The following is a 24550-nucleotide window of genomic DNA, read 5'->3' on the forward strand; positions in this document are numbered from 1 at the left end:
TGACATTTCAGAGTAAAAGCACTTCCTGTTAGAAAACATGCATGTAGGCATTTGGCCTCTGCGAACTATTTTAGTATTTTCAAAATAAGAGCTTTCAGGTGGTGGCTTGACGTCACCATGGAAACGTGAAAATGTCAGAAAAGAGAAAAAGACAATTTTTAAAAATTAATTTAATGTGGAAAAACAAAGCTGACGCTACAGTGGTTAGCATAGTACGGAAGCCCAACACTGTTAGCCTAGCATTTAGCTTAGCCTTATGATAGTAGTAAGTTTAACATTAGTGCCAGGAGAGTAGTTATCTTAGCATTAGTCCTAGCATAGTGATTATATACATACGTGTACACGTGTACACGTATGTATCTGCAGTACTGGGCTTCCGTACAAGCAAGAAAACACCAATAATAAAAAAAGACAGACGCAGTGAAACAACAGTTGGGGTGGGGGGGGGGGGGGCGGGGCTTAACGTAGGATAATTGAGTGATTGATTATTGATCACTTTGTTTATATTTTTGATGGGGGGGGGGGGGGGGGAGCATTAAAGGAAGGTTAAAAAACTAGACAAGGGTAAAGATATTTTTTATAACTGTGATTATTCTCTGCAATAGATTCTGACTCTAAAATATTATTATTATTAATAAATACTGTCCAAATGTTACATTTCAGCCACTCTGTGTGTTTGTGTTAAATTCTTACGTTATTTAAAATTCACCACGTCGCTGTGACGTCACTGTCAGCGTTTACCAAACATTAAAACAACTTTTATTTTGAAGTTCTCGATCGGAAGTAGTGGCTGCGCGTGACCCCGTCAAACAGCAGCGCGCGCGGAGTTTCAATTGAGCGATGAGTTTAGTCACAGTGGAACCGGTGGAACCGGTGCAGACAGGTAAGCCCCGCCCACCAGGCGGAGAAAAGCCGCGGCCTCGCGCCACTGCCGCGAGTTCCAGGTGAAGACGAAGATGTGTGTGTGTGTGTTTGTCTTCTCTGTCCTGTTCGGAGGACTCACTGTCCTCACTGTCCTCACTGTCCTCAACCACACGCTCTTCGCGCGCTCCCGCTGCACCGGAAACAGAGCCGTGACCGGAAAGAGCGTCATCATCACAGGTGAGTCAGCGAGGGGAGGAGTCAGAACACGAAGACTAACGCAATTAGAAATACATCGAAAAACTGTCTAGGTGATGTGTTCAGGGACACTGTGATGTGTTCAGGGACACTGTGATGTGTTCAGGGACACTGTGGTGTGTTCAGGGATACTGTGGTGTGTTCAGGGACACTGAGAGGACAGGCTGTGATGTGTTCAGGGACACTGTGGTGTGTTCAGGGACACTGTGGTGTGTTCAGGGACACTGAGAGGACAGACTGATGTGTTCAGACTGTGATGTGTTCAGGGACACTAAGATGACCGACTGTAATGTGTTCAGACTGTGATGTGTTCAGGGACACTGAGAGGACAGACTGTGATGTGTTCAGGGACACTGAGAGGACAGACTGTGGTGTGTTCAGGGACATTGTGAGGACAGACTGTGATGTGTTCAGGGACACTGTGAGGACACTGTGACGTGTGTTTCCTGTGTGCAGGAGGAAACACAGGCATCGGTAAAGCCACAGCGCTCCACCTGGCCAGTAGGGGCGCCAGAGTGATCCTGGCGTGCCGGAACCGCGACAAAGCAGAGGCCGCCATCGCTGATATACGAAAGGTAAGAAAGAATGTTTCTCTGATGTGATGAAGTCACAGATAAAAAAAATCAAACGTCGTCATCGTCTTCGTCATGTGACAGGAAACAGGAAGTAGTGATGTGGTCTACATGCACCTGGACCTGGCCAGTCTCAGGTCTGTTCACACCTTCACTGAAAACTTCCTGACAACTGAGACGAGACTGGATCTACTGATCAACAACGCTGGTACGAACACACACACACACACACACACACACACACACACACACACACACACACACACACACACACACACACACACACACACACACACACACACACACACACACACACACACATATCGTGTCTGTATGTTCGTGTGTGTGTGTGTGTGTTACAGGCCTGGTCGCTGATGGACAGACAGAGGACGGCTTCGGGGTCCAGTTTGGCGTGAATCACTTAGGTCACTTCCTGTTGACGTGTTTACTGCTGGAGCGTCTGAAGAAGGCGGGAGGAGGACGAGTGGTCACGCTGTCGTCTATGGCGTATCGCTGGGGACGTGTCGACTGTGAGGTACAGCGTAAACACGTGGAAACACACGTAAACACGCATGTAAACACGGGTAAAACACACGTAGAAACACACGTAAACACACATGTAAACACGGGTAAAACACACGTAGAAACACACGTAAACACACATGAAAACATGCGTAAAAACACACGTAGAAACACATGTAGAAACACACGTAAACACACATGTAAACACGCGCATAAAAACACATGTAAACACACGCATAAAAATATGTGTAAACACATGTAAACGCGTAAAAACACTCGTAAACACGCATAAAAACACATGTGTAAAAAAACATGTGTAAACACATAAACATGCGTAAACACAAATGTAAACACAAATGTAAACACAAATGTAAACACACGTAAAAACATGCGTAAACATGAAAACACACACATAACATGCGTAAACACAAATGTAAACACTCGTAAACACGTACACACGCCTAAAGACACATGTAAACAAGCGTAAACGTTAAAATACGCTTTAACACGTAAAAACACATGTAAACACACATAAACACGTAAAAACACATGTAAACATGCGTAAACACACACATGTAAACACACACCTGTCCGTCTGTCTCCACACTGATTTTAGTCTAAGACAATAATTCACTTTTCTTAATGTCATGTAAAGTTGTTAGTCTGACGAAAGTCCAGCTCGTCTTAGTCAGACTGACAGACCTGGATAATGTGATTCATAGTCTGATTACTCCTAAAGTCTAAACACTAAGTAAGACTTGTCCAAAATGTCCAAAGTGTCCGTCTCGTGTGTCTCACACTAACATGGACAGATGTTTGTGATGTTTTCAGGCCGTGGAGGTGAACAAACATCTGGGCACAGGTCGATACAGCTGGCAGTTCTTCAGAGCGTACTGTAGCAGTAAACTGTGCAACGTCCTGTTCACTCACGAGCTCAACAAGAGGCTGACAGGAAGTGATGTCACCTGCTACAGCGTTCACCCAGGTAAAATATGTTAGAGTTCAGCTTCTTAAATGTGAATATTTTCACGTTTCTGTCATTTTTCAGCTTCTTAAATGTGAATATTTTCACGTTTCTGTCATTTTTCAGCTTCTTAAATGTGAATATTTTCATGTTTCTGTCATTTTTCAGCTTCTTAAATGTGAATATTTTCACGTTTCTGTCATTTTTCAGCTTCTTAAATGTGAATATTTTCACGTTTTTGTCATTTTTCAGCTTCTTAAATGTGAATATTTTCACGTTTCTGTCATTTTTCAGCTTCTTAAATGTGAATATTTTTATGTTTCTGTCATTTTTCAGCTTCTTAAATGTAAATATTTTCATGTTTCTGTCATTTTTCAGCTTCTTAAATGTGAATATTTTCATGTTTCTGTCATTTTTCAGCTTCTTAAATGTAAATATTTTCACGTTTCTGTCATTTTTCAGCTTCTTAAATGTGAATATTTTCACGTTTCTGTCATTTTTCAGCTTCTTAAATGTGAATATTTTCACGTTTTTGTCATTTTTCAGCTTCTTAAATGTGAATATTTTCACGTTTCTGTCATTTTTCAGCTTCTTAAATGTGAATATTTTTATGTTTCTGTCATTTTTCAGCTTCTTAAATGTAAATATTTTCATGTTTCTGTCATTTTTCAGCTTCTTAAATGTGAATATTTTCATGTTTCTGTCATTTTTCAGCTTCTTAAATGTAAATATTTTCACGTTTCTGTCATTTTTCAGCTTCTTAAATGTGAATATTTTCACGTTTCTGTCATTTTTCAGCTTCTTAAATGTGAATATTTTCACGTTTCTGTCATTTCTCATCATGATTGGTGCTTTCTGCGTCACATGACTGACACTAAGGTGTGGCTCCGCCCCCTCTCCACAGGTGTCGTGCACACAGAACTGTCCAGAAACGTCAGCCTGTGGCAGAAGGTCTTCATTGAGCCCGTGGCCCGGCTGCTGTTCCTGGACCCTGAGGCCGGAGCTCAGACCACGCTGCACTGCTGTCTGCAGGAGGGAATCGAACCTCTGAGCGGACGCTACTTCTCCTGCTGCGCCGCACAGGAAGTGTGCGCCCGGGCGAGAGACGACGCCGTGGCCCGGAAACTGTGGGAGGTCAGCGAGAGGATGTGTGGACTGAAGCTGGACGACCAGTGAACAGTGGATTCTGCAGCTTTAACTGTGCTCAGGTGGACATGTTAGGGGTTTGAAAGACGTCATTAATAAAATCATCATCATCGAAGAACGTGATCACGTCTTTATCTTCACTGTTAGACAGACTAACAACAGGAAACTGAAGTTTGAAAACCACTCACTCTCCCACACCAAAGTCCATAGAGAAAATCAGTGATTTTAGCTCACAGGGACACAGGAGCTGCTGGTCCTCTGCTGCCTCGTGTGGTCAATTTGTGTCACTGAGTTAAGTCTGAATTTAATATTTTAAAAGCTGAATTCACTAAAATCAGTCATTGTAAGTTAGTGATGGAGGCAGCAGTGGATCAACAACTCCTGTGAACTCCTGTGTGCTGTGATGTTAAAATCACTGGTTTACTCTATGGACTTTGGTGTGGGAGAGTGAGTGACTTTGGTGTGAGTGGTTTACAAACCTCCATCACTAGCTTACAATGACTGATTTTGTAAAATTCGGCTTTTAAAATCCTTCATTTAGACTTATCACAGTGACACAAAGTGACCACACGAGGCAGCAGAGGACCAGCAGCTCCTGTTTCTCTGTGAGCTTGAATCACTGGTTTTCTCTGTGGACTTTGGTGTGGGAGAGTGAGTGGTCATGTGATCAGCTTGTTATGACGTCACACACTTTTGTTCTTGATATATTTTTGCTAAGTCACTCAAAGTTTTTTGTTATGTTGTTTTTTTTTTTATTTAAAAGTTTCTATATTTCCGTGCACTGCAGTGATGACGTCATCTTCTTAAATAAAAAAATCACACTTTTCAAAATAAAAAAAAGTTGAAGTCAACCTTTAATGACTGTTTGTTTCCTGATCACATGATCAATAACAACCTGTCACGTGTTCACTGACAGGCTCTCAGAGAGCCCGGGTCAAAGGTCACTGTGAGGCACTGTGGTCCAGTCTCTGTGGTCCAGTCTCTGCTCAGAGGTTTTCAGCTTTTCCAGAAGTTCGGGTTCTGGCTCATCCTCCTCTGGAAGTTCTCGTACCAGCGCAGGACGCAGCTGGACGGGATGAAGCTCTCGCTGGGGTTCGGCGTCATCTGCGCCTGCGACACCGCGAACGACGCGGTGTAGTTGTACAGACTGTCGAGCATCTTCTGCGTGAACTGCACGAACGAGTCCACGGTGGACGCGGCGGCGCCGGACACCGGGATCTGCTGCACCAGCTGCGCCACGGGCTCCACCGACACCCCGAGCTGAGCCACGGAGGACGACCCGGGGGCGGACACGGAGGTCCCGAAGAGCCCGGCGCCGCCCTCCCCGGCCTTCAGCCCGGAGATCTTGAAGATGGCGCTGGGTTTGTCGTTGGTGATGAAGCCGAGCAGCTGCCACACCGGGCCGCTCGGGTCCGGGAAGGAGAAGTAGACGGCGCCGCCCATCCCGGCCGGGAACGGCACGGTACCGAGCATGAACACGACCACGTGCTTCACGTTCTCATAGTCCGGAAGGTTGAACACGAACTTATCCGAAGCGAACTGGACCGCGTCCGTCTGCACGAGCCTTCCGGCGACCACACACCCGAACATCCGGCCCCGACTGGACCTTTAGCCTTAGCTTTAGCTTTAGCTTAGCCTGGTGTGAACCGCTGTCACAGGATCGAACTCCGGTAAAACGACACCGTTTCCATTCACTCATTCACCCACACACACATTCACTCATTCACTCACTCACACATTCATACAGCAGAAACTAGCGAGCACGAGCGACTGTGTAGAAAGTTCTAGCAGCGCACTTCATGACAGCGCGCCCCCTGTGGCCGAGCTCAGTCCTGCACTTTGACACACACACTTGTGTCAGTTATTGTCCTCCACAAAAACATAATCACAGATAAATAAATGCAGAAGATTAAAAAAATAATAATAAACATGGCCCTGAAAATAATCGAACACATTTCTATCATGTTTTCTACACTTGTTTGATATAAAGCTGCACACGTCTCCTGACAAATCAAGGACAATCTTAGTTCTTATTTGACATGACAATAAATGTCCGTTTTATATAAATATGAACTATGAACACTAAACATAAGTGAATGTAAAATACATCAGAACAGGTAGTGGGTAATATAAAAAACAACAACACCGCACACCGGTGACATTTTATTTTGAAAAAGTTTTTTGACCGGATGTGACGTGTATATGTTTCCGCCGATTCGGTTCGGTCCGTGAAGTTCGGACACTTTTACAGCGTCAACAGTCACCAAACTTCTCTAAACTGACACACTTTACCGTGAGGATGAACGCGTGAAGACTGACAATGAAAGCGTTAATGTTCTGAGTTTGTATGTGAGTGAACTTTTGTTCGTTGACCGGGTTAGCCACCGGAGCTAGCTGTTAGCCTGTCAGTGTATGTGTGTGTGTGTGTGTAGTTTTAAAAGTTGTAAGTTAGCTTCTTCTGTTAGCTCTGTGTTTCCTAGTCTGATAGCTCTGTGTCTCTTAACCTGTTAGCTCTGTGTTTCCTAGTCTGTTAGCTCAGTGTCTGTTAGCCTGTTAGCTCTGTCTCCTAGTCTGTTAGCTCAGTGTCTATTTTGGGTAAAGTTTTTTGGAGAGGACTTTTTTTGGGGGAAATTGAGGACATTTATTGTGGGGACAGGTCAGGAGACACACGTCCCACATGACAGTTGTAGTTTCAGAGACACTTCTGGAGGTAAAGACTCTGGTCTTTATTATTTTTAGAGTTCAAGGAAAATGTTGGAGCAGGACGGACGTCGTGGTCCTCACTGAGAGGAGGAGGAGGAGCAGGAGGAGCAGGAGGAGCAGGAGTGTCAGGATGGAGCGAGCTCACAGCCTCCTGCTGAATGAGGAGACATACTCTCAGCTGTCTGAACACCAGAGGGCAGAGTTTATCTTTGAATGGCTGAAGCACCTGAAGAAGCTGCTGCCGGCCACTGACCGCGTGAGTAAGACCACCTTTAGGCTCCGTTACACTCAAAATATGAACATTTGAATGTGAAATATTGTAAAAATATTGACACAAACTGCACCTTTAACATAAGAGAGTGATGAAACAGTGATACTGTGTGTCATGTGACTTCAGGCGGACATCAAACAGAACCAGCGGCGTCTGGTGGAGCAGCTGTCGAGCGTTCTGATTGGCTCGCCCGGCCCGCCCACCCGCTGGCTGCTGGCCCACTGTCTGTCCCTGCTCTACAGCCTGGGAGACCCCATGTCCTCCAGCCTCTTGGTGGACAGGTGCAATGACGTCCTCCGCTGCAGAGACGACTCTCCGTCAGGTCTGCCCACGCGACTGTAAGTGATGACCGGAGACATTGTAGCCATGACAGACATGACAGACATTGCTGCTCATCAACGACCACACATTCACATGACAATAATAATAATAATATCGTCTCCTTTTCTGTCTTATAATACAATAACATCTATCTATAAAGCAAGTTGCGTCTGTGTGTCTGTCACGGAATGACTTGAAATGTTACATCATAATAGTCGGCATCGCCCTGAACAAGGATCCGTTGAAAATATTTGCAAATCTCTTAAGGAATAATTTTAATGAATTTTTGAAATTCATTTGCCTTCAGTATTTCAGAATGACTTGAAACTGCACTCGTTTTTAGAAAAGTAAGGACATTTTGTGTGCTCCTCATGTCCTGAAACCTCATGTCCTTTTTCGTGGGTTAAGACCTGGTCTAGTTTAAGCTAGTTTGCATTATGTCTATGAGTGTCCTCTCTGTGAATGCTGTACAAACGTGTGTGTGTGTGTGTGTGTGTGTGTGTGTTTGTTTCAGGGCAGCTGTAGCATGTCTTGGGTCTCTGTATGAGCAGCTTGGTCGGATGCTCGTTGGCTCCTTCAGAGAAACTCTGAGCGTCCTGCTGAAGGCCATGAAGAGCGCTGAGGTTTGTCGCCTCTGAAACCTTTTATTATTATTATTATTATCATTATTATTATATGATAACCCATAGAGAAAATCAGTGTGTTTATCTGTCTGCTGCTCTGTCAGATGTGTGAAGGACAGTGTTTGTGTTGTTTCCGTCTCAGTCTCAGGGCCGATACGAGACGATGTTGAGTCTGGAGAAGATGCTGCGTGGTTTAGGCGTCAGTGCGGCGCCGTGTCACCGCGACGTCTACAAAGCAGCGAGAACGTGTTTGACGGACCGCTCCATGGCCGTGCGCTGCGCCGCCAGCAAGGTGACGTGACCTTTGATTCCTGTGTGTAAACCGTTAGACGTTAGCCATGACGTTAACGATGACGTTGCCGATGACGTTATCGATGACGTTAGCGATGACGTTAGCGATGACATAAGCAATGACGTTAACTATGACACTTACACACACACACACACACACACACACACACTTACCTACTTACACACACATACACTTACTTACTTACACACACACACACACACTAACACACACATACACCCACACACACACTTTCAGACACACACACACACTTACACACACTTACACACACACACACACACGCTTACACACACACACGCTTACACACACTTACACACTTTCACAGACACACAAACACACTTACACACACACACTTACACACACACTCACACTTACACACACATACACTTACACTTACACACACACGCACACACACACACTTACTTACACACACACACACGAGGTAAGCGATGACGTTAGCGCTGACGTTAGCGATGACGTTAGCGATGACGTTAGCGATGACGTTAGCGATGACGTTAACGCCTTCCGTGTCCGTCTCCTCAGTGTTTGCTGGAGCTGCAGCGTGACGCGGCGTTCCTGTGGACCAGCGAGCTGGACAACGTGGCCACGCTCTGCTTCAGAGCCTTCGAGGGCTCCAACTACAACGTCAGAGTTTCAGTCGCAAAACTGCTGGGAACGCTGTTGGCTGCAGCCATGGAGCCGCGTCAGCCTGCCGGTGAATGACCAGAGAGAAACGTGTTTTATTTTGGAAGAATAACCAGTTAAACTAAAGATAACATAAAAACATGTTTTATTTTGTAGGAATAACTAGTAAAACTAAGGATAACATAAAAATATGCATTTTTATTTTGTAGGAATAACTAGTAAAACTAAGGATAACATAAAAATATGCATTTTTATTTTGTAGGAATAACGACTATACTAAACATAACATAAAAATGTGTGTTTTATTTTGTAGGAATAACTACTAAAACTAAATATAACATAAGAACATGTATTTTTATTTTGTAGGAATAACGACTATACTAAACATAACATAAAAATGTGTTTTATTTTGTAGGAATAACTACTAAAACTAAATATAACATAAGAACATGTATTTTATTTTGGAGGAATAACTACTAAAACTAAAGATAACATAAAAACATGTATTTTATTTTGTAGGAATAACTACTAAAACTAAAGATAACATAAGAACATGTATTTTATTTTGTAGGAATAACTACTAAAACTAAAGATGACATAAGAACATGTATTTTATTTTGTAGGAATAACTATTAAAACTACAGATAACATGAAAACGTTTTATTTTGTATTATTATTATACTTTTATGTATTTTTTCTCTCACTTTTTTCCCCAGCAGGCCCCAGACAGGGTGGACGGGGTCGGAGCTCCCTGGAGGAGGTGATGGATTTGTTGACAGCGGGGTTCCTGCGGGGCGGGGCAGGTTTCCTCAGAGCCAGTGGAGACATGCTGAAGGGGACGAGCTCCGTGGGCAAAGACGTTCGCATCGGCGTCACTCAGGTGAGCGGTCGCCAATCATGTGAGGAGCAGGTGTGTATCAGCACACACACACTCACCTCCTCCTCCTCCTCCTCCTCCTCCTCAGGCCTGCGTGGTCCTCGTCTCCACCCTGGGAGGCTCGTGGTTGGAGGCTAACTTCCCGGCCTTCCTGTCTCTGCTGATGGAACTGGCGTCTCACAGCAGAGCCACGCAGACGCCGGGCGACGCCGCCGTGACCCGCCACTGCGTCTCCTTCATCCTGAGGAGCACGCTGGGTTCTCTGCTGGGGGAGAAGGCTCAGATCAACGCCGTCACACAGCTGTGCGTCGCCGTGGCAACGCAGAAACCGGCCATCGGTGAGTGGGCGGCGACGGCGAGATACTTAGTTGTGATAGTTAAGGTCATGGTAAGATTATGTCTGAGTGTCCTCACTGTGTGTGTGTGTGTAGATGCAGCAATGGCTGATGGGAACATGGAGACCAGAGTGTCCTCCTCAGATGTCTCAGCCAGTCAACACGTCCTCGTCTGTTGTCTCCTGGAGATCGGAGCACTGATTCAGGGACTGGGCTCTACGGCCACGCCCCTCCTGACTGACAGCAGCACAGGTGTGTCACACACACACACACACACACACACACACACACTGACACACACACACATTTACACACACTTACACACACACATTTAAACACTTAGACACACACACACGCGTACTTACACACACGCACACACACACACACACACACACACACTTAGACACACACACGCACACTTACACACACACACACACACACACACTTACTCACACACACACACACACACACACACACACACACACACACACACACACACACACACACACACACACACACACACACACACACTTACTTACACACACACACACACTTACTTACACACACACACACACTTACTTACACACACACACACACTTACACACACTTACTTACTTACTTACTTACGCACACACACACACACTTACACACACACACATTTAAACACACATTTAAACACTTAGACACACACACACGCGCACTTACACACACGCACACACACACTTAGACACACACACGCACACACACACACTTACTCACACACACTTACTTACTTACGCACACACACACACTTACGCACGCACACACACACACTTACACACACACACACACACACACACACACACACTTACACAAACACACACACTTACACACACACAGACACAAACACACACAAACACCCACACACACACCCTCATTAATCCCCATGATTGTGTGTGTGTCCTCAGCTCTCCTGGACACAGTGATCTCCTCCCTCCTTCACCACGCCTCCTCTGCTCGCCTCGCCGCTGCCTGGTGCCTGCGCTGCGTGGTCAGGGCGATGCCGTCTCAGTGTTCCCCGCTGCTGGACCGCTGCTCCGAGCGGCTGGCGGCGCTGAAGTCGTCGCCCGAGGCCGTGGTCGGCTACGGCGCCGCCATCGCCGCCCTGGTGGCCTCTGTGCAGCACTGCCCTCTGGGAATACCACACAGCAAGGGCAAGGTGGGAGAGAGACGTGGACATGTGACGCAGACGTCTTTGTCTCTGTCAGAGAACACCTGTGTGTGTGTGTACGTGTTTGTTGAGCTTCCTGTTTCCTGTGTGTGCAGATGGTTCTGGTTCTGGCTGAGGATCTGATCCGCTCAGCCTCTCAGAACAGTCACATGTCCGTGCAGAGGACTCAGGCCGGGTGGATGCTCGTCTCTGCCCTGGTCACTATGGGTAAGACTGCACACACAGCAAATACACAACCATGCTAAAACAAGACGCAAACGTGTGTGTGTGTGTGTGTGCAGGCCCTGCTGTGGTGGAGCACCACCTCCCACGCCTCCTCCTCCTGTGGCGCTGTGTGTTTCCCGCCTCGCTGAGGGAGCAGGAGATGGAGCTGCGGCGAGGAGACTTCTTCACGTGGAAGGTCACTCTGGAGGGACGAGCAGGAGCGCTGTGTGGTCAGTGATGATGATGAGGATGATGATGATGATGGTGGTGTGTGTGTTACATCACACACTTCTCACTGTGTGTGTGTGTGTGTGTGAACAGCGATGAAGAACCTGCTGCTTCACTGCTCAGAGCTGATCACTGATGACATCACAGCTCGTCTGCTCACACCTGTGTGCTGTGCTGTGAGCCTCCTGACCAGGTGAGTGTGTGTGTGTGTGTGTGTGTGTGTGTGTGTGTGTGTGTGTGTGAGACGCCATTCACACTGTTTAACAACTGACACTGACTGTGTGTGTGTGTGTGTGTGTGTGTCCAGGTTACCTTCTCTCCTCAGGTCTCACAGTTCAGTCAGAAGTTGTTCAATCATCTACAGACTCAGAGTCTATGAGCTGCTCACTCTGCTGCCAACACACACTTACCAAGGTAACACCTCCTTCACTGTCTCCTTCACTGTCTCCTTCACTGTCTCCTTCACTGTCTCCTTCACCATCTCATTCACCGTCTCCTTCCCTGTCTCCTTCACCGTCTCCTTCACCCTCTCCTTCACCGTCTCCTTCCCTGTCTCCTTCACCATCTCCTTCACCGTCTCCTTTACTGTCTTCTTCCCTCTCTCCTTCCTTGTCTCCTTCACTGTCTCCTTCCCTCTCTCCTTCACTCCTTCACCGTCTCCTTCACTCCTTCCCTGTCTCCTTCCCTGTTTCCTTCACCGTCCCCCGTCAACGTCTCCTTCCCAGTCTCCTTCCCTGTCTCCTTCACCGTCTCCTTCCCTGTCTCCTTCCCTCTCTCCTTCACCATCTCCTTCCCTGAATGACTGATCAGGTTATCTCCTCCTCCTCCTCCTCCTCCCCCTGCTCCTCCTCCTCAGAGAGCTTTGGTGTGGTCATGAACCAGCTGGTCTCAGATCTGTCAGGTCAGGAGAACCTGAACCAGCCGTGTTCAGACGTCACTCTGCTGCCTCCTCTCTGTCACCATGACGACCTGCAGCTGGTCGGCCCCGCCCTCCTGGACCCTGACCACAGATACCTGGAGGAACAGGTGATGCACACACGCACACACACACACACACACACACACACACACACACACACACACACACACACACACACACACACACACACACACACACACACACACACACACACACACACACAGAGTGATTGACACCTGTGTTTGCTCCACAGCTCCATGGCAGCAGTGTGGGCGGAGCTTCTCTGGACAACGACCCCTTCAGTGTGAGTGACAGGAGTGACGGCGCTCCTGCTGGGCCCCTCCCACCTCCTGTCACTCTGACCGCCACCGCTGTCCAGCTCTTTGGGGTCGTTTTCCCTCACGTCATCTCTGCTCAGAGGTCAGTGACCTGTCTGTGGTCAGAGGTCAGAGGTCAGTGACCTGTCTGTGCTCAGAGGTCAGAGGTCCGTGACCTGTCTGTGATCAGAGGTCAGAGGTCAGTGACCTGTCTGTGCTCAGAGGTCAGAGGTCCGTGACCTGTCTGTGATCAGAGGTCAGTGACCTGTCTGTGCTCAGAGGTCAGAGGTCCGTGACCTGTCTGTGATCAGAGGTCAGTGACCTGTCTGTGATCAGAGGGCAGAGGTCAGTGACCTGTCTGTGGTCAGAGGTCAGTGACCTGTCTGTGGTCAGAGGTCAGTGACCTGTCAGAGGTCAGTGACCTGTCAGAGGTCAGTGACTTGTCTGTGATCAGAGGTCAGAGGTCAGTGACCTGTCTGTGGTCAGAGGTCAGTGACCTGTCAGAGGTCAGTGACCTGTCAGAGGTCAGTGACCTGTCAGAGGTCAGTGACTTGTCTGTGATCAGAGGGCAGAGGTCAGTGACCTGTCTGTGGTCAGAGGTCAGTGACCTGTCTGTGGTCAGAGGTCAGTGACCTGTCAGAGGTCAGTGACCTGTCTGTGCTCAGAGGTCAGTGACCTGTCAGAGGTCAGTGACCTGTCAGAGGTCAGTGACTTGTCTGTGATCAGAGGTCAGAGGTCAGTGACCTGTCTGTGGTCAGAGGTCAGTGACCTGTCTGTGATCAGAGGTCAGAGGTCAGTGACCTGTCTGTGCTGATTTTAACTAATTTGATCCACTTAACTAAAGGTGACTGGAATAAAATAAAATAATAAGTCTACGACGTCTACGTCACATGATCACATCTTTATCTCACTGTTAAACTGAAGTTTGTAAACCACTCACTCTCCCACACCAAAGTCCATAGGGTAAACCAGTGGTTATTTGAGTTAACAACACTCTCTCTCTCTCTCTCTCTCTCTCTCTCTCTCTCTCTCTCTCTCTCTCTCTCAGAGTGAAGATATTGGAGAAGTTTGTTGACACAGTGAACAAACTAAAGGGTCAACGCCAGCAAACGGTCCAGACCCACGTCTGTGCTGCCCTCTGCAGTCTGCTCAAGGTACTACAGCAGTGTGAACAGGGCTGGACTCACAGTAGAGGACATGTTTGTCCATGTGGGGGCAGCAGAGCTCTGATGTGATCCTCACTAAACTCAAGTCTTGGTCCTCAGCTCCAGGGCAGCACTCAGAGCAGTCTGGGCCCTGAGGACATCCGTGCACCGGCGCTGTCCCTCCTGACGGGGGCGCTAGAGAGCGTTAGTCCTCTGCTGCGCTGTCTGGCTGCTGAAGGTCTGGCTCGGCTGGTTCAGGTGGTCGGAGATCCTGGATTCACCTTCTCTATATCTCTGCTCTGCTTCGACAGGTGAGATCATTTTAAACTTCTTAAATGTGAATATTTTCATGTTTCTGTCATTTTTCAGCTTCTTAAATGTGAATATTTTCACCTTTCTGTAATTTTTCAGCTTCTTAAATGTGAATGTTTTCACGTTTCTGTCATTTTTCAGCTTCTTAAATGTGAATATTTTCACCTTTCTGTCATTTTTCAGCTTCTTAAATGTGAATATTTTTATGTTTCTGTCATTTTTCAGCTTCTTAAATGTGAATATTTTCACGTTTCTGTCATTTTTCAGCTTCTTAAATGTGAATATTTTCACCTTTCTGTAATTTTTCAGCTTCTTAAATGTGAATATTTTCACGTTTCTGTCATTTTTCAGCTTCTTAAATGTGAATATTTTCACCTTTCTGTCATTTTTCAGCTTCTTAAATGTGAATATTTTTATGTTTCTGTCATTTTTCAGCTTCTTAAATGTGAATATTTTCACGTTTCTGTCATTTTTCAGCTTCTTAAATGTGAATATTTTCACGTTTCTGTCATTTTTCAGCTTCTTAAATGTGAATATTTTCACGTTTCTGTCATTTTTCAGCTTCTTAAATGTGAATATTTTCTCGTTTCTGTCATTTTTCAGCTTCTTAAATGTGAATATTTTCATGTTTCTGTCATTTTTCAGCTACTTAAATGTGAATATTTTCACGTTTCTGTCATTTTACAGCTTCTTAAATGTGAATATTTTCATGTTTCTGTCATTTTTCAGCTTCTTAAATGACTTAAATGTTCTGTGTCCAGGCTGAAAACGTGTCGAGACGCAGCGTCCCGTAGTGGTTACGCTCTTGCTCTGGGGACACTTCATCGTTACTCTGGACGGATCAGCTCTCCTCAACATCTGTCCACGTCTCTGGGCGTCCTGTTCACTCTGAGCCAGGACAGCACCTCACCTGAGGTCCAGGTACGCTCACTTCAGTCTCACTCCAGAACCAGGACTCCAGGTCCCTGACTTTGATCTCCTGTCCTGTGTCTCCGTTGTGTCCAGGCCTGGTCTCTCCACAGTCTGTCCCTGGTGGTGGACCTGTCCGGCGGACTGTACCATGTCCACGCAGAGCCGTCCTTCACTCTGGTGCTGAGACTGCTGCTGTCGGCTCCGCCCACTCACCCTGAGGTCCACTACAGTCTGGGACGCTGTCTCTACACCCTGATCACCTGTCTGGGTCCTGACCTACAGGGTAACACACACACACACACACACACACACACACACACACACACACACACACACACACACACACACACACACAGAGGACGTCTGTGACACACTTCTGTCTCCAGGTGACGGTGTGTCCGTGTCTTCGCTGAGGTCCAGTTGTCTGGTGGGATGTGGACTGATGCAGACCAGTCCAGACTGTCTGGTCCAGTCCAGAGCCATTTCCTGTCTGCAGCAGCTGCACATGTTCTCACCGCCGCACGTCAACCTGTCCAGCCTCGTCCCCGCTCTGTGTGTGAGTGACCGAGGGACAGGGGACAGTGGACAATGACAGGGACAGGGCAGCAGGTGGCACTGTGACTTTGTTTTGATCTTGCTTTTTTTTGTCTTACAGGAAATCTTACTGGACCATTCCATGTTGGTACGTCCTCTGTCAGTGTCTCATGTCCTTCAGGTGTCTGTCTCTCATGTCCTCAGTCAGTGTCTGTCTCATTTCCTCAGGTGTCTGTGTCTCATGTCCCTCAGGTGTCTGTGTCTGTGTCTCAGTGTCTGTGTCTCATGTCCTCAGGTGTTTCTGTCTGTGTCTCATGTCCCTCAGGTGTCTCTGTCTGTGTCTCAGTGTCTGTGTCTCATGTCCTCAGGTGTCTCTGTCTGTGTCTCATGTCCCTCAGGTGTCTCTGTCTGTGTCTCATGTCCTCAGGTGTCTGTCTCTCATGTCCTCAGTCAGTGTCTGTGTCTCATGTTCCTCAGGTGTCCGTGTCTCAGTGTCAGTGTCTCATGTCCTCAGGTGTCTGTGTCTCAGGCGCTCTCTCTCATGTCCCTCAGGTGTCTGTGTGTCAGTGTCAGTGTCTCATTTCCTCAGTTGTCTCTGTCTGTGTCTCATGTCCCTCAGGTGTCTGTGTCTCATGTCTTCAGGTGTCTCATGTCCTCAGGTGTCTGTGTCTCAGGTGTCTCTGTCTCATGTCCCTCAGGTGTCAGTGTCTCATGTGTCTCATGTCCTCGGGTGTCTCATGTCCTCAGGTGTCTCATGTCCTCGGGTGTCTCATGTCCTCAGGTGTCTCTGTCTGTGTCTCAGTGTCAGTGTCTCATGTCCTCAGCTGTCTGTGTCTCATGTCCTCAGGTGTCTCTGTCTGTGTCTCATGTCCCTCAGGTGTCTCTGTCTGTGTCTCATGTCCTCAGGTGTCTGTGTCTTATGTCCTCAGGTGTCTCATGTCCTCAGGTGCCTGTGTCTCAGGTGTCTCTGTCTCATGTCCCTCAGGTGTCTGTGTCTCAGTGTCAGTGTCTCATGTGTCTCATGTCCTCGGGTGTCTCATGTCCTTGGGTGTCTCATGTCTTCGGGTGTCTCGTCCTCGGGTGTCATGTCCTCAGGTGTCTCATGTCCTCATGTCCTCAGGTGTCTCATGTCCTCAGGTGTCTCATGTCCTCATGTCCTCAGGTGTCTCATGTCCTCATGTCCTCAGGTGACCCTCTGCAGCTCGTACCTGTGTCTCCGTCGTGCTGTGGTTGCGTGTCTGCGTCAGCTCGTCCAGCGGGAGGCGCTAGAGGTTTGTGAACACGCAGTGACTCTGGTCAAAGAACTGCCGAGAAGAGACAACACACAGCTGGGTGAGAGACACGCACACGCACACGCACACGCACACACACACACACACACACACACTCTCTCACACTCTGTCGTCTCTGAGCAGACGTCACCATTAAAGAGGTTGGCCTGGAGGGGGCGCTCTTCTCTCTGCTGGACAGGGAGTCAGATCCAGGTCTGAGGAGGGACATCCAGGAGACTCTGGTCCACATGATGGTGTCTAGCGCCACCCAGGGGAAGCTGGGACACTGGCTCAAACTCTGCAAAGACGTCCTGTCTGCGTCCACAGGTGGGGGCGGAGCCAGCAGCTGATTGACATGCGAACTCTTAAGCATGACCGCTTTATTAGGAACATGTCTCTGTCCTCAGACTGTTGCGCTCCGGTGGAGGCGTGTCAGGAGGACGAGGAGGCGGAGTCTGTCAGAGACGACGACTCCTCTGCGTTCAGAGCGCGCTCGGAGAGCGGCGGTCCGTTCACGGCGCTGCGATGGTCAACGCGCTGCTTCGCCATGGAGTGTGTGTGTCGCGTCATCGCTCAGTGTGAAGCCGCTGACCCCGCCCACTTTGACATGGCGCTGGCTCAGCAGAGACGACAGCAGGAGTCCACAGGTCAGGACCTCAGGTCTGTGGTGGGCGTGGCCATCGTCTGTGGTGACCTTTAACCCCGTGTCTCTCTCTCTCTCTCCACAGACTTCCTGGTTCTTCACCTGGGCGAGCTGGTGCGCATGGCGTTCATGGCGGCGACGGACCACAGTGACCAGCTGAGACTGGGCGGTCTGCAGACACTGCTCGTCATCATCACGCGCTTCTCCACCGTCCCTGAGCCAGAGTTTCCTGGTCATGTGATCCTGGAGCAGTACCAGGCCAACGTAAGCACCACAGCCCTGAGGTCACAGCCCTGAGGTCACAGGTCAGAGGTCACAGCAGTGACGTCACGTGTTGTGATTGTGTGTTCAGGTTGGCGCCGCTCTTAGACCCGCCTTCTCTGCTGATGCTGCTCCTGATGTCACCGCTAAGGCCTGTCAGGTAACAATCACCTGAGCGTCTGTTCGCTGAAACGCATCCCATTAGCTGCCGTCGCGTCTGACTCCGCCCACTTCTCTGCAGGTGTGCAGCGCATGGATTGCCAGCGGCGTGGTCAGTGACCTCCGTGACCTGCGGCGTGTTCATCAGCTCCTGGCCTCCTCATTGGCCAAAGTCCAGGATGGGCGGGACTCGTGCAGCCAGCTGTACAACGAGGCCACGGTTACCATGGAAACACTGGCTGTCCTCAAGGCCTGGGCACAGGTACTGGACTGTTGTTGTTGTTGTTGTTGTTGTTGTTGTTGTTGTTGTTGTTGTTGTTGTTGTTGTTGTTGTAGTGTGCTGTTATAAACCTGAAGGTGGCGCTGTTTGTCTCAGGTTTACATCGTGGCCGTTCAGAGGAGCAGACAGAAGGAGAGCTGTGATAGGTCGACTCACCTGTCACTCACCTCTGACGACGGCTGTGAGTCCGGAGGAGGGGCGGGGCTTCTGAAGCTGGTCCAGTCAGATTTGTCCACGCTGAGTCGTCTGTGGCTGGCGGCGCTGCAGGACTCTGCCCACCTGACGCTGCCGCAGGAGTACGCGCCGCGGCTGCCTGCAGCAGGTACGCACGCCACCTGGTGGACCGGAGGACTTTAATACATGTTCTGTCACGTCTGTGATTATGTTACAGAATATTTAGAAACACTTAAAGTCTACGTCAGTTTAGGAAATTGAAGTTTGTGAGAGTTTGAGTGACTTTGGTGTGGGAGAGTGAGTGACTTTGGTGTGGCAGAGTGAGTGACTGTGGTGTGGCAGAGTGAGTGGTTCACACTCATGTGTTGTGGTCATCAGGAGGTTCCTACTACACAGCAGAGACAGTGAATCAGGCCAGAGCTCATTACTGCTCCTCCTGGGCTCCCATCCTCCACGCCACCTCCCTCTGGCTCCACAGCACAGGTCAGCACTGCTCCTCCTCTTTCTCCTCCTCCTCCTTCTCCTCCTCTTTCTCCTCCTCTTCCTTCTCCTTCTCCTCCTCCTTCTCCTCCTCTTTCTCCTCCCCCTTCTCCTCCTCTTTCTCTTCCTCCTCTTTCTCCTCTTCCTCCTCTTTCTCCTTCTCCTCCACTTTCTCCTCTTTCTCCTTCTCCTCTTCCTCCTCCTCCTCTTCCTCTTCTTTCTCCTCCCTCTCCTTTTCCTCCTCATTCTCCTCCACCTCTTTCTCCTCCTCCTCCTCCTCCTCTCTGATGTTCAAACACACATGTTGTGTATCTTGTAGGTTTCCAGTTGTCTGATGATGATGATGATGATGATGCACCTGTCAGTCTGTCCAGACCGGCCACGCCCACTTCAATGGGACACACAGAGTGTGTGGGCGTGGCCAAGAGTCCAGAGGAAGTGAGCAGTGACAGACTGAACCTGATCCTGGGTGAGATGAAGCTCCACAGACTCTTCTTCACTCGCTCTGTTAAACCTTTAACATCTTCTCCTCTCTGTGCTCAGGGATCAGCGTAGAGTTCCTGTGTTCGCCTCACTCTCACGACCAGATGGACAACATCACTTCCTGTCTGCGAGCGCTGCAGGTGCTGCTCGACGTGCCCTGGCCCCGCGCCAAGATCGGGAACGACCAGGTGACCTTAAAAACGATCAAATAAAGATTTAATTCAATCACATACAGATTCACAGAGTGTGAGCTCAGACCATAATCTGCATGTGTCCTCAGGCTCTGAGCGTGGAGCTCCTCAGCGTCCTCCACAGACTCGTGGTGACCCGGGAGGCGGCGCCCGTTCAGCTCGCCGTGTTGGATCTGCTGCGTCAGATCGTGGCGGCGGCTCAGGAGCGCGTGGGAGAGAAACGCCACAGTGCAGAAGGTCAGAGACGCTCAGACGCCATCACGACTCTGATGATTCTGCTCAAACACACACTCACTCTCACTCTGTTCTGTTGGAACGACAGTGGACGACGGCGCCGAAGAGAAGGAGACGCTGCCGGAGTTCGGCGAGGGGCGGGACACCGGTGGTCTGGTTCCCGGGCGCTCGCTGGTGTTCGGAGCGCTGGAGCTGTGTCTCTGTGTTCTGGTCCGGAAACTCCCACAGCTCAGTCCTAAACTGGCTGGAACCAGTCCAAGTGGTATGAGGGGGAGGGGCCTGAAGGGGAGGGGCCTGAAGGGGAGGGGCCTGAAGGGGAGGGGCCTGAAGGGGTTGGGACAGAGGAGGACACTGAGTGTGTGTGTGTGTGTGTGTGTGTTCAGGTCCTGCAGGTTCTGTGTGGAGTCTGAGTGACAGTGACTGTCAGATGGTGGCGTCTGCTCTGTGTGTCCTCTCTGAGCTGCCGTCCATCTGCTCACCTGAAGGTTAGACGAATAAATGGAATAAAATAAGCTAACTATTGTCCTGAGTAATGCTAAACTAGCTACTCACTTGGTGCTAATGCTAAGCTAACAATTTTCTTGGTGCTAATGCTAAACCAACAGTTTTCTTGGTGCTAATGCTAAGCTGGCTATTGACGGTGCTAATACTAAGTCAACTGTTTTCTTGGTGCTAATGCTTGGCCAACTGTTTTCTTGGTGCTAATGCTAAGCTGGCTATTGACTTGGTGCTAATACTAAGCCAACTGTTTTGTTGGTGCTAATGCTAAACCAACTGTTTTCTTGGTGCTATTGCTAAGCTAGCTGTTGACTTGGTGCTAATGGTAAGCTAACTATTTTCTTGGTGCTAATGCTAAGCTAACTGTTTTCTTGGGGCTAATGCTAAGCTAACCATTTTCTTGGTGCTATTATTCTGGTGACAGTGAAGTGCAGGAGGTGTTAGCAAAGCTTTGTTTAGCTGCTGGATTAGTCGGTGGTTTAATGCTCATTGTCTTTGCTCACAGGAAGTGTGTCCATCCTCCCCACTGTCCTCTACCTGCTGCTGGGTGTCCTCAGAGAGCTGGTACACCAGCCCAGCACTCACACAGGTCACACACACACAGCAGGCGCACAGGGCGGAGCCAGTGTGGGCGGAGCTAGTGTGGGCGTGGTGGGTCAGGCGGCTCTTCAGGCTCTGAAGTGTGTGCTGATGTCACCGATGAGTCGTCAGGAGAAGAGTCGAGGAGCCTGGAAACTTCTGCTGAGGTCAGCTCTGAACACACTGCTGCAGCTGTGGGACGCAGGTACACACACACACACACACACACACACACACACACACACACACACACACACACACACACACACACACACACACACACACACACACACACACACACAGTAGGACAACAGTGTGTATTCAGTGTGTGTGTGTTGTCAGGTGACGGTGTTGTGGTGGACCACATCAGTCTCCTCACAGCTCTCACCATCTTCCACGTCTCTGCTGGCGCTGACGTCTGCGTGGTGGAGCCTCTGCACGCGCTCAGTCTGCAGCGCTTCAGCAGCAGCATGGACGCCAAAGACCCACTGGTCAGTTCATCATCACAACATCAGCGCCCTCTGCTGGTGGTGGACTGTATGTGACCAGAGAGGAGTGCTCATGAGAGGGTGAAACAAAGACGGTGTTTGTTCTCGTCTCCTTCAGGTGGTGAGTCGCTGTTTCCAGCTGCTGACCTCGCTCTTCCAGGCTCCGCCCACCATCGCCGTCCCGTTCATCCAGAGCCTCGGTCCAACGCTGCTGCGATTCCTCCAGGTACGAAACATCAGTGACGTCTGTCACTGTGACACAGGTGAAGCTTATTCACGTGTTCACCTGTTCATGTGTTCACGTGCTGTGTTCAGAAAGTGGAGCGGAGACGTCCTCAGAGTCCACCTGAGCTGCTGGAGGTTCTGGACGGAGTCCGGGCCATGGAGGCTCTGGTCCAGGCTGCGGACGAGTCACAGCGTGAGTGAGAGAGAGCGAGAGAGAGAGGGAGGAGCTCAGGCTCCGCCCACAAACACACCTGACGACACACATGACCATGCAGGTGTAAACAGGAAGTAACAGTCGAGACTAATGCTAAGCTAACTATTGTCCTGAGTAATGCTAAGCCAGCTCCTCACGTGGTGCTAATGCCAAGCCATCTGTTTTTGGTGCTAATGCTAAGCTAACTATTTTCTTGGTGCTAATGCTAAGCTAACTATTTTCCTGGTGCTAATGCTAAGCTAACTGCTTTATTGGTGCTAATGCTAAGCCAACTGTTTTCTTGGTGCTAATGCTAAGCTAGCTATTGACTTGGTGCTAATGCTAAGCCAACTATTTTATTGGTGCTATTATTCTGGTGACAGTAAAGTGCAGGAGGTGTTTAGTGCTAATGCTAAGCTAACTATTGTCCTGAGTAATGCTAAGCCAGCTACTCACTTGGTGCTGATGCCAAGCCATCTGTTTTTGGTGCTAATGCTAAGCTATCTATTGACTTGGTGCTAATGCTAAGCTAGCTATTGACTTGGTGTTAATGCTAAGCCAACTGTTTTCTTGGTGCTAATGCTAAGCTAACCGTTTTCTTGGTGCTATCATTCTGGTGACAGTGAAGTGCAGGAGGTGTTAGCAAAGCTTTGATTAGCTGCTGTCGTCTAACCCTCAGGTCCTCAGCTGGTGGCCGTCTTGCTCCCGCTCCTCATTTCCTTCCTGCTGGATGAAAACACTCTTGGCTCCGCCCCCGCTGCTTCACGCTCCCTCCACGAGGCGGCGCTCAAGGACCTGATGCGGCTCGGCCCGCAGCATTCCACCGTCTTCAGGTATGAGCGACGGATAAAATGTTACTGTTACTCAAATTGATCTGGACCAGGATACAATGTGTCTCACTGTGTGTCCTGAGTTAAAGTGGGCGTGGCTGACGTGGTGTGTTTCCCCGCCCCTCAGGTCTCTCATCACGTCGTCTCCTCACCTCAAGTCTCGTCTTGAAGCAGCCGTCAGGGGAAACCAGGAGAGCTTGAGCGCTAAAGCTAGCAGCACTAAACCCCCCAAGTCGTCCCCCAGCATCACGCTCAAGACCAACTTCCTGTGAGGCCACCACTCAAACGTCCACCAAACGTCCACCACAGATCCACCACAGGTCCACCACAGGTCCACCACAGGTCCACCAAACGTCCACCACAGGTCCACCACAGGTCCACCACAGGTCCACCACAGGTCCACCACAGGTCCACCACAGGTCCACCACAGGTCCACCACAGGTGGACCGTCTCCTTGGACAAACGGCTTTTCTTTTTTCTTTTTTTGTCATGAACACGTTGACAGTCACCATGGTGAAGTCTCTGATGTAAATCTGCAGCTTTCTTAGTTAACGCTGGTTTATATAAAACTCTGAAACACAAACTGAAGAAGACGTCGTCTTCTTACCTGTCCTCACACTACAATCAACGAGAAGTAGAATAAAATAAATAAAATACTTGTGTAATAAAATCTATGTCACGTGATCACGTCTTTATCTCAAAGTTACACAGACTTTTGTAAGCCACTCATTCTCCCACACCAAAATCCATTGAGAAAATCAGTGATTTTAGCTCACAGGGACACAGGAGCTGCTGGTCCTCTGCTGCCTCGTGTTGTCACTTTGTGTCACTGAGTTAAGTCTAAATTAAGGATTTTCAAACGCCGAATTGACAAAATCAGGCATAACTTAGTGATGGAGGCAGCAGTGGATCAAGAACTGCTGTGATGTTAAAATCACTGGTTTACTCTGTGGGCTTTGGTGTGGGAGAGTGAGTGAGCACTATTTATGATTATGAAAACTGCATGGACAACAGAAGTGATTGTTTATTTATAAATGTGATATTTATTTATTTATATATGTATATACATATATATGTATATACATATATAAACATATATTACACAGATATTGATATATTTATTGATATAACACGAGTTTTTAAAAAAAGTCTCCTTTCATCATCAAACCTCTGACGTCACATCACGTGGTTTCACAGCTGACCTCCATGTTTTTAAACCTGACGCTGCCCCGGGTGCTGCCTTCATGGACCGTGGGAAATGACCGAGCGTGTCATACATCACACGCTTCTCTGTGACTGTGACTTTCCATCAAATGAAGATGATGATGATGTTTGAACGACAATTAAAAGCACACGGTGACGTGTTTTCATG

General features: G+C 48.6%; 3 protein-coding genes across 3 annotated transcripts; 2 read left to right on the forward strand and 1 right to left on the reverse strand.

The window, feature by feature from the left end:
• Positions 1–840: 840 nt before the first annotated feature.
• Positions 841–4353, forward strand: LOC310930175 (dehydrogenase/reductase SDR family member 13-like; the record flags this gene model as incomplete). The annotated part of the gene is made up of 7 exons (XM_083910895.1): positions 841–883; positions 997–1101; positions 1576–1694; positions 1776–1899; positions 2054–2226; positions 3045–3198; positions 4082–4353. The coding sequence occupies 7 exons, from the start codon at positions 841–843 to the stop codon at positions 4351–4353; spliced, it is 990 nt and encodes a 329-aa protein (XP_083767021.1).
• An 836-nt stretch (positions 4354–5189) lies between these two features.
• On the reverse strand, positions 5190–6130 carry hikeshi (heat shock protein nuclear import factor hikeshi). Its single transcript, XM_083910896.1, has one exon. The coding sequence runs from the start codon at positions 5911–5913 to the stop codon at positions 5320–5322; it is 594 nt and encodes a 197-aa protein (XP_083767022.1). The 5' UTR covers positions 5914–6130; the 3' UTR covers positions 5190–5319.
• Positions 6131–6550: 420 nt separating this feature from the next.
• heatr5a (HEAT repeat containing 5a) lies at positions 6551–23799 on the forward strand. Its single transcript, XM_083910900.1, has 41 exons — positions 6551–6672; positions 7063–7282; positions 7424–7635; positions 8133–8241; positions 8384–8533; positions 9095–9266; positions 9916–10076; positions 10162–10411; positions 10505–10660; positions 11356–11606; positions 11714–11825; positions 11900–12052; positions 12144–12243; positions 12358–12464; positions 12907–13076; positions 13223–13389; positions 14335–14440; positions 14552–14742; positions 15505–15664; positions 15749–15938; positions 16042–16211; positions 16311–16337; positions 17377–17521; positions 17605–17787; positions 17868–18107; positions 18189–18367; positions 18456–18524; positions 18606–18785; positions 18900–19125; positions 19356–19460; positions 19777–19926; positions 20001–20128; positions 20221–20368; positions 20454–20627; positions 20749–20850; positions 21369–21647; positions 21785–21933; positions 22049–22156; positions 22246–22348; positions 23028–23181; positions 23306–23799. The coding sequence occupies exons 2-41, from the start codon at positions 7157–7159 to the stop codon at positions 23448–23450; spliced, it is 6207 nt and encodes a 2068-aa protein (XP_083767026.1). The 5' UTR covers positions 6551–6672; positions 7063–7156; the 3' UTR covers positions 23451–23799.
• The last annotated feature ends 751 nt before the right edge of the window (positions 23800–24550 follow it).

This window comes from Microchirus variegatus, assembly GCF_963457635.1.
Source record: "Microchirus variegatus genome assembly, contig: SUPER_7_unloc_1, whole genome shotgun sequence".
In the NCBI taxonomy this organism is placed as follows: Eukaryota; Metazoa; Chordata; class Actinopteri; order Pleuronectiformes; family Soleidae; genus Microchirus; species Microchirus variegatus.

Coding starts and splice junctions, on each gene's coding strand:
- heatr5a (XM_083910900.1), top strand. CDS start 7,157: ATGGAGCGAGCTCACAGCCTCCTGCTGAATGAGGAGACATACTCTCAG. Junction 18,368..18,455: donor TGGAGCAGTACCAGGCCAAC/GTAAGCACCACA, acceptor TTGTGTGTTCAG/GTTGGCGCCGCTCTTAGACC. Junction 20,628..20,748: donor GGCTGGAACCAGTCCAAGTG/GTATGAGGGGGA, acceptor GTGTGTGTTCAG/GTCCTGCAGGTTCTGTGTGG.
- hikeshi (XM_083910896.1), bottom strand. CDS start 5,913: ATGTTCGGGTGTGTGGTCGCCGGAAGGCTCGTGCAGACGGACGCGGTC.